At 39.3% G+C, this 12,959-nt stretch overlaps 1 protein-coding gene across 1 annotated transcript in view; it reads right to left on the bottom strand.

Moving 5' to 3' along the window:
- CABIN1 (calcineurin binding protein 1) overlaps positions 1–12,959 on the bottom strand; it is a gene marked incomplete at both ends in the record, with an annotated part of 92,348 nt that overhangs the window by 58,048 nt on the left and 21,341 nt on the right. The window contains 4 exons of the mRNA XM_079543682.1: positions 1,619–1,956; positions 3,632–3,814; positions 11,462–11,640; positions 12,202–12,353. Of these exons, the coding sequence (XP_079399808.1) occupies positions 1,619–1,956; positions 3,632–3,814; positions 11,462–11,640; positions 12,202–12,353 (852 nt within the window). The remainder of the gene's footprint in view (positions 1–1,618; positions 1,957–3,631; positions 3,815–11,461; positions 11,641–12,201; positions 12,354–12,959) is intronic.

Raw genomic sequence — 12,959 nt, 5'->3', positions numbered from 1 at the left:
TGCAAATGCAGATCCTTGTCATGTTTTTAATTTGCTCAGGAGTGAAATTCCCACCATAGATATATTAATGTACCATGAAACCATGGATATTCAGCACTGTTCTACAAAAGGACTTAAATGAGTTGTTTAAGAAAAAGAATTCTAACCCAATCAACGTCTATCATCTGTCTGTATCAGTTGGAAGTCTGGGGTTTTGTTTTTTGTTGTTGTTTTTGTAGTGCTGAGTAGTTGTTTATTAGAGAAATAATAAAATTGGGTATTAAAAGCCAATATTGCTCCTTGAAACAAACCTGATAACTACTAGGCTCACATGAGCAAGATTCAATTTTTCTGAGACAAGATAAGTCTAGAAAACAACATGCATTTTATACAGAAAAACATCACAATTCAATATTGTTGATATTTATATCTGGAGTAGCAAAGGAGGCGGCATCATCGCTGAGAAAAAAATGAAGAAAATATTCTACAAGTAGTTCCTCAGGCAAGGACACATGCTATTTGAACCACTGAACTGAAAATAGACAGCCTTTCTTGTTAAATGTTGATAGAAAATCATTTGTCAGCAACAAGTGACAGATTGCAGGAGTCTGCAGCTCCTCTTAATGATTAGTTTCATGAAAAAATTAACAACTGTCACATACAAACAGCATAAGAATGTTTTCAAAACAAGTTCTCTCTGAAGAATGGTCATATTTGTCTGGATAATCACTCTACAGCCGTATGAAATATTCATCACCTTTCATCGCATTGCTAATACATGCTATTGCTCAATTTGCAGCAGTACTGGAAATATGTTTTCTACTATGAGTAAATGCTATTATTGCTTCTGTTAGTTTCCCTTTCCTACTTGACAGCACACCAGAGATTTGATTTGTGAAAGCTTCAGTGGTGGGAAGGAGAAATCTGGAAGTCATGCAGTGCAGCATGAGAGAATGCAAGATTTGAAATGCGATATTTGTGAGTTTAAACCTTAATTATGACAATTAGCGAAAGAGCTCTGATAATTTCTACTACTCACACACATAAATAGTATACAATACATATATTACTTTTAATTGTTTCAAATCTGCAGAATCAGATTTTTTACTTTTTAAGGCACCCTCTCTCACCTTACATGCATGCATACAGCTGACATACATTCAAATTAAGGAGGCACATGTGTACATGTGCTGTTTAGAACCAAACTGCTAGTGGTCTCCATGCTTGGATGCTGGATGCATTCACTCTTACAATGACCTCAGACAGCCAGAGAGCTTATCTGGGTCACGTGGTTTGTTTATATCAATACTAAAGCATTCCTGCTTCCAAAGGACTTTTCAGTTCAGTTACTCCATGGAAGAAACAAGTACTGTCATTTTTATTAGAACACCTTCGTCTAGGTGATGTATCTAAAAGCTAGTTCTCTGCTGAATGACAAAAAATAATTTAATTCAACAATAATAATTATTAAAAAAAAAAAAAAACAAAAAACCCACCAGATTGCGCAAATCCAAACTAGAGAAATAAAATCTGCTGAACTTCAACACCGCAACTTTTCAGTCAGTAGAGGTGGTCACACAGTTGATGTACTGAGGCAATAAACACAGCTAGTCAGCTGTTGGATCAGTGCTCTGCTCACCTTGTGCGTCTTGCTGTAAGTGTACAGATAAGCCAGTCTGTAGAGGCTCTTGTAGTGCTGAGGAAAGCGGCTGAGACACAAGCAGAAGGAGGCAACACACTGCTCTGTCAGGAACTTCCGCTGCTCCTCGAGGTCTGCTGGAAGACCCTGAGGGAATTCAGATCCATCTCCACACGGTTCAGCTTTCTTCTTCCAGTCCCACTGCGAGGGTGGGGGGACTGCAGCTTTGGAGGGATTGCCAGAAGCAGGCTGAGGGTCCACCAGAACTTTCTGGCCAGCAGCCTCAGCAGCGTGGTAAGATTCTGAGCCCTCCAGCAGCTCTTCGGATTTTCCTGTAACTGGAAAATTGAGAGAACTAAACATGACAATGAAAATAACAAAACGGCAGATGACACGTACAGAATGACATGAGCTGCAACAAATGGCAATCCTTTTCTCCAGTACTGCGTAGACATATTTAGCAAATGCTTTCTGAAAAAAATTATGACTATGCTTGATGTTTACCAAGTAAGATAACTGGGGGGATGGAATGGCAGGGAAGCAAGTAAGACTTTAAATTCAATGCAATTCCATTGCAAATAAAGTAAAAAAGAACAGAAAATTAAAGCCATAGTGCCAAGTGAAATGTTATTCTCAACAATGTACCTAGAAGAACACACTTCCAGAATCCAATTTAGGTTCAGAACTATCAGCAGCAGCTAACCCAGCCTTGTAGATGTGCAACAGTTTTCTATTTAGAACATGTAAAACACATAATGAATAGAATAACATACAGCTACCATTTAAGTTTATTAAGCCTTAATAAACCTTGACACTGAATGGGATTTGGAGATGAGTCAGGAAGGTACTCTGCAGTTACAACATTTTTTCTAATAAATGTCAGTAGAGCAAGAATTCAACACAGTTTTCCTGACAGACAACTGACAACAGTAACACAACTCACTGCAAGCCTGAAGAACAGCCCTGGTTTTATCCATCACCCAAAAGTTACTGGATTTCGTGGTTGTGTAAATACCATTAAAAAAACCAACAAAATAGGAACTGATGTATACTTGTTTTGATGCAAACATCACCACAGATTTCCCTGGCTGAGGTATGTGCTGAAGCATGCTTAGGAGCAAGAAACCAGGCTATCAAAGTTAATGAGCAGAAAGATGGCAGTGGGCACTTGCTCCTAGAGACATCAGTGAAGTGAATCAGGGCTGTCTATCCACACAGCACGCTTTGTGGTTCTGTGGAACTGGAAGAAATTAAAGCATAGCCTGAACTATCAAAAGAGCCTGAACACACAAAGTGCCCACAACCCAGAACAGCAGGCATAATTAATACACTCATTTTGTTTCTCTTTCCTAGTGAAGTGTGCCTTCACCACTGCCATGTTCAACTGTGCAAATACTGGAGAGAGGGAAATTCCAGTTTCTGGATAAGGTCTAAAAAAATTCTGAAACAATTTTTCCAGTGGAATTCAGAAGACTTCCTACAGAAGTTTCATTATATGTGGAAAAGTGTGGTAGAAAGCAATTCCACTCTCCAACAACATAAAATATCCAGTGGAATAAAACATTAAATTCCACTGCTGCTGCTTTTTTAAGAACTCAGTATCAAGCAGTTGCTTGGTTAGAACTAAAAGTGCATCTGTATTTGGGAAAAAAAATATTTTCATTGAGATTATTTTGAAATGAGTTCTCAAACTACTTAGAGATTTGAAGCATTGAAGTAATAGTAATTAGTACTCTAAAAGAAGGCAAGCAGGTCACAGGGTCACCAATGCCAAGAGTTTATCACGATTTTCTGATTTGTAAGGTTTAACAGGCATTACAAATTGGGATGATGGCCACATGAGCAAAGCATAGTTTAGCTTAAAATTATATAACATATTATAAAATAAAATCAGCAATAATGCCTAGTGAAAATTCTCAGCCACAGTGCAGCATATTTCAGTGCTTCTGCATGCCAGAAGAAACATTTTAATGAGAAAATACTAGCTGACATTATCCATTAAGATGGGCTTACTCTTCTCCTCCGTAGATCCCAGGATCTCCTTGCTGGGCATCACTGCATCAGCACAGGCAGTAGAAATCCTCTTCTCTGTGTAAGACTTCCTCAGGCTGTCTTGAGAACTGGCAGGCTCATTAAACATATCCTGTGTGGAACTGGAGTCAGACAGCACTGCTGCAGTGCTATCCTGACTCCTCTCTGCAAAACAGATAAAGGAGGAATGAACTATTTTGTACTTATGGAGCTGCACGTTGGTAACAGTAATGCAAAACTGCAGCCACCCTGCAAACATCTTCCCAACACAATACAGGATCCTTAACAACCACCAATTCTGTTGTCTAAAAGGTATTTATTTTCTTTCAACTTGTTTACTTCAACTTATCATTTTCATCTCACTTCTTTGTGTTAAGAAATGAAAATCCCAGTATTCTTTCACTTCAGGTTATTATAACTAATGTGACAGAGAGCTCCCTGACCCATCAAATGTTATCCTAGAATATAATCCTGGAATTTGACTCAAAAGGAATGATGCTTAACAGTGACAAGCAGTTAGGTTGAGAACAAAATATTTCAGTTGCTGTATCACCCTAAAATATTTTGCAGCTTTACTGTGCCACTACCTTGAGAAGCACCCAGTAGAATTTAGAGTCTACTGATAAAATAAAACTGAACAACAATAATAGTAAAAATTACTTGTGAAGGGCAAAAAAGAACACAACTTGGCACCATTAGAGAGGAAAAAAAGACTTACAGGAATGATCACTGATGCCACCTATCCTGCAGGTGTTAGATGATGTTCAGCAAACATTCTGAAAGGTGGTTTGCTATGGCAAATGACCCATCAAAGAGCTAAGTATAAGACAGGAAAGCTCTCAGACTTCTCTTTTGACTGAGGCAATAGACAGAAGAGTAGAGGTGAATTTGCCTTCACAGAAATAACTGAGTGGAGTGGTGCACTGTGGTTGCTAACAATGTTATGGTCAGAACCAAGCTGCTAATCTAACAACAGACCACAAGACAATTAGTACAGGATCACAGCTGCAGGGGACAAAATTCACACTCAGAACAAACAGGCAAGAGAAAACCCTCCACATCCAAAACCAGCCTGATACAACCCAAGTTCTTCTACATCAAGGTTTATCAGAGACAACCTTGCAAAACTGAGATGGGAAATGGCCACTTTTCTGCAATATCGTGCCAGCATAATTCCATGTCCAACCAAAATTATAGGCAATTCTCTTTACATTTGTAGCCCCAAACATAAGTTTCCAGTTTCTGCTTAAGGTAGAGAAACAGCTTAACAAAGAGACATGCTAATATATATTGCCTAGGTATTTCCACTGCATTCTTATTCATTAAGTTCCTTGACATGATCAAGAAAGAAAATTTAAAAAAGCAAAGGCCCTTGAGATGAGCTGATTTTTTAATTAAATTTCTCCTTTTCCACCCAAATCACTTACGTTCAAGGGAGCTATGGGCCAGAGATGGATTTACATTATCAGTATAAATCCCTCTGCAGACCTTTAGCTTGCAGGTCAGATTTTCCTTATTAGGATTCCAACAGAACAAAACCACATTTGATACAATTCTTCAGCTTTTCACTAAAACACAAAGAAAACCTTCCCTTTCAATTAACTGATATTAATAAAACCCTATCTTGAAAAAGCATGGTGAAAGAGTATTTGTTTCTTAATTTGAAGCTTTATGGTTGGATAATGATGACAAGTTTTCTACAGAAGAGATATAATCAGGATGAATTGGAAAAGAATGATTCTGAGGAGAGGTCAGCCAAGCTTTCAGTGACTCACTTACAGAGCCTTAATAACATTCTGTGGTACCACTGAACTCCCAGCTGGCATCAGCAAAACATTTACAGTAGCTCCCTTGATAATTTTTAAAGGAAGTTTCTGCATCTGTAGTAAAAAGGCTGAATTACTCATTAGGGAAGAAAAAAGAAAATTGCAGATTTCCAAATTTTGCCATAAGCTTGGAGGTCAGTTCTGATGCGTGGGTTATGACAGATGAAGCATTAGAATGTCATTCCAGAACTGCTAGACCAGTAACAGATCACTAGGAGATTACACTGACCTCTCTGCATGAGAAGATGGACTGTAATTCATATGATATATGATGTTATACTTCAAATATATGTACTACAGGGAAGTTCTCTAGAGGGAGCGACTAGGGGAGGATTGCCAAACACAGAATTGCTCTCCTTAGTCACTGAGTGTAGCAAAAGAGGCAGTAGCTTTAATTGCAGCAAGAAAGCCCCATGCTTTTCTGAATCTCAAGTTTAACTGCTACTTGCAGTTAAAGAAGAGCATACAGAAGCAACAGAATTGCTGAAGGTTTTCAAGCACAGGTGGACAAAGAGCCATGGTTTGTCAGGTAATCCTAGATGGGCTTTTAACCTCAATGCCACAGTTTGTAATGCAGAACTCGCTGCAGTGGCACAGAGTAGCACTGGAACAATAATAATAATAATTAAAAAGTACTTTTCCTGTAACAGTGCTCTTCTACCTAGCTCAGAAATACAGATGCTGCGTGTCCCTCAGTACATATATATTTCCATTCATTGGGAAAAGCTGACTGTAGCTAAGAGAGATATTCACTAGTGTTATTCAGACCACTGCAGTGAAAGAATTACAGAAGCACTGAGGCAGGGTAAGACCCTTAAGATTACCAAGTCTAACATCAATCTGTGAGACGTGAGAAGTAGTTGCTAATTCCCAGCTGTTGATATTTGTCCATTTGGAAGACAGACATTAAGAAGAACATCATAACTTTGTAATAATTATTGCTGTTATTAAAGAAAATTTAATGCAACTGCTAAAGTAAGCCACCTGAACAGGCAGACATGCACTTCTAATGACAAAGCTCTTACTGCTAAGTATGCCAGCTAGATAAAATCAGCTCATGGTACAAACTGACATAATTTATTCTCAGGGGAGCTGAAGTACAGCTTTACCGTGCCAATATAAATAAGGTACTCCATCTTTGCCAATTAATTACTATGCAGCTTTGTAATTGTGTTGCCTGTCCTCCATTCCTTGAAACTTCTTTGAAATGAGAAGAGCAAGGGAGAGGACCTCTGAATGTGGGGGAAGGCTTAGGGAGCCAACAGGGTACAACTGACTTCTTCTGAATGATGTCTTACATGTAACAAGAAGGAATCTGGAAACGTCAGAAACATTCAGCTACTCATCCAAAGCCAGAAACAAGAGGCAGAGAAAGGTTCTTTTTGAAAAGCTATGTAGGAGGGCTGTTCCAAAAGTAATGCCTCCTATCTTATGTTGTTGGCCCACACAGTCAGAGGTGGATACTGGTGGTACAGCAGTAGAGGTTGAACCTTCCCACCAATATCCATGCCCCTGCTGTGTGGCAGATGGCAGCAGAGGGGCAGTCTGATAGAATGATGACTGACGTGGGAGCACGAATGAAGCAAAGGTGTGAAATAAAATTCCTCCATGAGGAAAAATGGGCCCCCGTTGTCAAGCATTGACACTTGTGAACATTTATGGAGAGCCAGCAGTGGATGTGAGGGGTGGGTGGTACATTTCAGCTGTGCAGATTTTTACAAGCGTTGCACACAGGCTCTTATTCATCACTGGCAAAAGTGCAGAGCTAACAGTGATAACTATGCTGAAAAAAATGTTCTGTAGCTGCAAACTTGCCCTGTCAGACAGTGTTACTGCACTCTTTGTATATCTTATAATTTTCATGGAAATCAACAGGAGGCATTACTTTGGAATGACCTACATGCATAAGCTCAGTTTAAAGTAAAGAAAATTTCTGCCACAGAGCAGATGGATAAATGACTGTGTATTAAATATATATAGATATACACACTCTCATGCAAAAATAAAGTGGATTCCTTCCAAGGCTGTAGACCTACAGATTCTCTCTCTTTACCCTGCACACTTGACACCATAGCTCCTCCCTTCTTCTGTACGTATGTATGAACATTTTTCTTCATTGCTCTGTGGTCAGAAACATGATGCATCAGACCATTCTCATTCTTGAAACAGTTTCTACCATAACAGGAGACAACATCCAACTCTGCAAAGCCATTTGCACATTACTGAAAGCAAAAGAATTGCAAAGATTTGCATAGGAGCAGGTTAATTTCTTGAGGACAGCAAATCCCCTGAACATATAAAGGGAGTTTTCTAATAAAATGAATCAGATGAAAGTCAATGTTTTGTCCATCTACACTGATCACTGAATGTGTTTTGGTAACTTGCAGTCCTGTATTACTGTTTTCAGATGCAATGGAGCAAAACCTCATCAGTGTTTTCTGTTCATTTGGTCAGATTCTTTGACAGTGCTGCACTAATCAGCAAGAGGTTAAATTGGGGAAAAAGTAAAAATGGAGCACACTGCAATAAACTGGATCTGATTCATTATTCATGGAGTCCAGTATGCAGTCCCCATGAACATCCAGTACCATGTACCAGAATAGGATATGCATTGCAGACCTGAAGCTTTCATTTCAAACTGTGGGAGAGATGGAATTTTCGAGAGTTAGATTTTAATGCTCCAAAGTGCAGTGCAGACTTTGTTCTTTTTACGCACAGAAATATCCACCCCATCTTTGAAGCTTATTCACTTTAACATGAGAGACAGCCTACGTGCAGGAAGTTTCTCAGAGATCACCTTCGTCTCATCAGGATGCTGAGAAGCCCCTCATACAAGAAACTGCATCTTCGTAACATTTGCAGAATTACAGGACCAACATACTATGAAGGGAGACTTCTCCCACAGCATGAAGCAAGGAGCCTTTCCCAGTGAGGTTATCATGCAGGATTTGCCAATTACTTAAAGCAAGCCGTGACAGGTAAAAGCAGGAAGAGAATGCCTGGGGAACAGAGATTTGTAAAAAGGTTAGAGGCAGCACGGGCAATATTGGTTGCAAAAGCAATCAGGCAAAGACAAACACAAAAAGGATGATTACATCTAACTACACACAACACACTACATGACATGGATGGAGACTTAAACAATACGACGCTTTAACACTGCAGTAGCAATGAGTACTGAATACATCATCTGCATACCACAATAATTTGTAATTGAATATCAACACCACAACAGCATATTACAGCAAAAAGACCACACAACAACCTCTAGCCTACGTTTGGAAACTTGCTTTCTCTCATTATTATTATTATTATTTTGCTTTGCTTTCCTAACCAATATTTATGTTTAGCCCCAAATTTAGAAAAACTGATTGAAGCCTGTAGTGTGACTGGTTTTTAATGACTGCACAAATCCAGCTGATACAAATAACTATGAGCTGGGCCCCCACTGAGCTCCTGATTCTTCTTGTTCCCCAGTTTGCTCTTGGAAAATAAAAAAAATAAAAAATTAAGTCTCAGGCTTCTACTATCAAATGCAAGTGTTCATTTTGGAGAGTTATAAAACAGCAACAGGAGGGAGTGACAACAGAAAAGACAGGATTAACAGAAGGAAGGAAAGGATCCTGAATGGAAAGACAGGAGAAGAGAAAGGAGGCTGCCTACTTTTCACACATAACAGCAGCTGGTCAGCCACTAAATGCAAGCTGCAACTGGACAGTACTTGTCTCCTTGAGGAGGATCTCTACTAGGAGCTGCCATGAGGAAAACAAAGTTCAGTTACTTCACAGGCTGTACTTACTTGTTCCTTTGTGAATAAGAATCTGTATAGCGCTTTCATTCTGTTTGTCACATACGATCAACAGTATTGATACAAGAGATATTTACTTTTGCAAAAGTAAATAAGAGTATTGTGAAGCCTCAGAAAGAATAAACATCCAGGCCAAACTATCCAGCCCGTGAACAGCAATATAGGCAGTTTCAATTACTGTCAGAATGGTTAAGAAAGTCTAGAGTAGTCAAATGATGGATAGTTTCTTGCTATTTTTAGGAACAGTACAATGGAAATGCAGGCACCAGTTTTTTTCAGTGATGTGATTATAGGTAAGCTGTCAAGAGCATTTTACTTCAGAAGTATGTATTTTAATGTAAGTAAAATGCAAATGAATGCAGAGAAGCACAATATATGTGAGAATACAAAAGCAGGAGGCTTCCAAGCACTGCTCAGCCTGTTAGCCCTCCTTCTGTCTGCAGCAGCCCCAAGGCAATTATTTCAGTTTCCTGGAGCCCTTCAATGTGCTGTATCCAGAGTTTAGTTTTGCCAGCAACTTACAAAACACAATGAATGATGCAGTACTTCCCAATTCTACTTGTCATAAATGCACACTGCCTTCCTAAAGATGCCCTTAACTCTGCTTCTTTCAGTAGCTGACACTTTGAATTGCTGTGACAGCAGCAAAGCTAAATCCTAGGCAGGCTAAGCTAGCAGCCCCAAGAACTGCTGTGCTAACAGGTGCAGATGTTCCTTAGCTTGCACCTTCAGGCTTTGCTAAGCAGCCAGCTTTGCCCCCATTGGGCAGTCAGTCTGCCAAAAGCCATAATACCTCACTGAGAGCAAATGTACTGACAAGGATAGGAAAATTCACCTAACTTAGCTGTCTCCTGGGGACACTTCAAGTCTGCAGCACCTGAGCAGATGCAGTCTTCTTGGTCAGAACTGCTTCTTATAGGGAATATGGTTTAGGAATAATATTTACTTCCTTCTGTTCTTGCTGTTTCAAAAAGAGGCTAACTGACATAAAAGTCTGACCAGTACACCAACATATCACGTATGTTATCAAGAGAGTCTGATTAATTAATCCAGATTTAAATGCAAGCCATGCCTAAAATGAATATTTCTATATTCAATGAATATAGAAATTCATCAAATCAGTGAAAGAAATGAAGGAAGTTCTGTCAGTTTCACCAAGAATTATCTGTTGGGGCAAAGGAATAAAGTCATCTTGCAGAGTTTCCAGGTACGTGAACATTTGTTTCAAAACTATGCCAATGTAAGGTGTTCACAAATGACCGTCCTTCAGAAACTGACAGCAGGAGGCATCCCACCCCACAAATAAATTCATATCAAGCAGAACACCTCTCCAGGGCTCCACCACATTCTATCAACACTGCTGTACACTGTAGGTATTTTACTCCTTCTTGAGTGCTGATATTCATAAATCCAGATGGATATACAAACGACCAGAAGAATAGAATGAGAATAAAATTCCTAGCCCAATAATAATGTTAAATTACTTAAGCAATAATTTAATTTCTTCTGTATTCTACACGTTGCAAAATCTTCAGTAACGCTGTGATACCATCCTACCTTCTGCTGCTCTAAGGCAATAACCTGTAAAGATGAACTGCTAGCCAGTCATTGCAAATGATACAAATCAAAAGATGAAGTCTACTGGACTGTCATGCAAATCACTTCGTGCTGATACACAATATATTCAAAACAGTTGCCATCTGCCTCCTTCAAAAAAGTAAAACACTGTTTCATACTGTTTTGGTTCGCTTTTGAGCAATTTGTTTTGTTTCACCCACCGTTCAAATTTTCACCTGGTCAGTTCACACAGGCACTGACAGAGCATTCAGTCTTCTAAAGACTGAATCCACGCCTGCCCTAGTAAGCTCAGACATTTAGCTCTGCAGAAACAAGAAAAGATTACTGAAAACTCAGGCAGCTGCATTCTCCTGTCAACAGCCCCATCTTGACTAAATGACAGGCGTTAACGGTGGCAGGTGACAACTGTGACTTTTGTATTGAAAGCTCTGACTGTACATCGATTCTATTTAAAGTACCGAATTCATAAAGCATCAATATTGCCCGTGATACCACAGACCCATCACCCTCCTTGAAATGAGCAGTTTGATCATTTCAGGTCAGACCCCCCATGATTAAAGCACCTCCCTGTGCTGCCAGTATTGAGAACAGGGACTGTACCGTCCGGCGTTGCCTGCTGACAGGGTTTTTTACATTTGACGTAATCGTGGTCAACTGGAGTGGCTGTGTAAGGTGGGGATGTCAGACCTGGACCAGAGGATGAGGGCAGGGAAGTCCCAGGGCCTGGCACTGTTCCAGCTGAAGAGTGAGAGTCTTCATCAACCATGCAAGCTTTTTCCCTGGGAGAGCAAGGAGGAGAAAAACTTGCATTAACGTATCAGTAACATATACATATACATTAACATATCAGTAACATATCAGTAACATATACAAAGAAAGGAAAGAGACTGCATTATGACATTTCCAATACATTTATCAAATCTTACTAAAATTCTAAATAATGGAGTATGATCACCTGCTCCCTACCAGCATTCAGCAGTAGAACATTTATCTCCTGGTTTTCAAGATGACAAAATACGAGGACTGAACTCTCTTAACCTTCAAAATAAAAGTGTTTGCTTTTGCAATTTTCATTGTTGATATAAAAATAAATAAATAAAACAGTCGTTTCAAAACAGATCACAAGATCAAAGCTGTTCCATTTTATTCCATTCCCATCTACACTGCACCAATTACTGAGAAGACCTTCTGACTATACACGGTGCCTGATACTGCACATATTAGAATTAAATCTATTCCTTTGGTTTGGTCTGTATTTCATTCGGTTTCGTTTTAATGGTTCATTATTCAGCAGTTTACAAGCATGCCTTTTGATGATGTTCCTAGCAATTAGCACTCACTTTTCTGCAGCTTTTGGGGTGTTCTTCTCCTCACCCCTGGCAAAAGGTCCCTCAGAAGCTTCTTTCATGAAGCTAAGTAATATCTCTGCATCTACTCCAGAATCTGGCTTCCCCACAAGTTTCAAAATGGAAGCATGAAGTCGGAAGTACACCTAGAAAAAACCCAAGTGCATTTAGTCATTAGAGAATGCATAGCTCTGCACATCACAAACAGACTGTAGCAACTGCAGTAAACAGTATATGATGGTCAGCTTGTATGTTAACTCATCTGAATAGAATGTGTCCTTGCTTGCTAATGACAGAATCTGAAAACTTGAAAATTTTAATAAATGCAACCTAAAGAATAAAACAGTGAAAGCAGACAAGGCCAAAGTCACAGCTGGGTATGATCCACATGCCCTGTTTTTACCAGACACAAAGGAAAACAGAGGCGTTATCACTATGGTTCCAATTCATGCATTAACTTATGCTCTCACAGGTATGAGAACCTTGTGAAACACTCACTTTGATTTTGATCAAACCCGATTGATGTGCTGTGTGCAAAGTGAAAACTGTCCAATATTGAGACTGTACATACAAGCTAGCTTTAAAGCAGGAACAGCCTGAATAACAGACTTCACTTTATTTTCTAAGTTAGTCTTGTAAATGTTGCCAGATGCAAGGCACCATTTATGCTCTGCATGCTTCATAATATAAATCATTAATAACTGGTACTTTGTTATTTGTACAGAACACTGCTTTCAAGTCTAGGTATTTTA

The sequence above is a fragment of the Tetrao urogallus genome, assembly GCF_951394365.1.
Source record: "Tetrao urogallus genome assembly, chromosome: 17".
Lineage (NCBI taxonomy): Eukaryota > Metazoa > Chordata > Aves > Galliformes > Phasianidae > Tetrao > Tetrao urogallus.
Note: the sequence above shows the minus strand (reverse complement) of the source record. Positions and strands in the feature narration are given on the sequence as shown.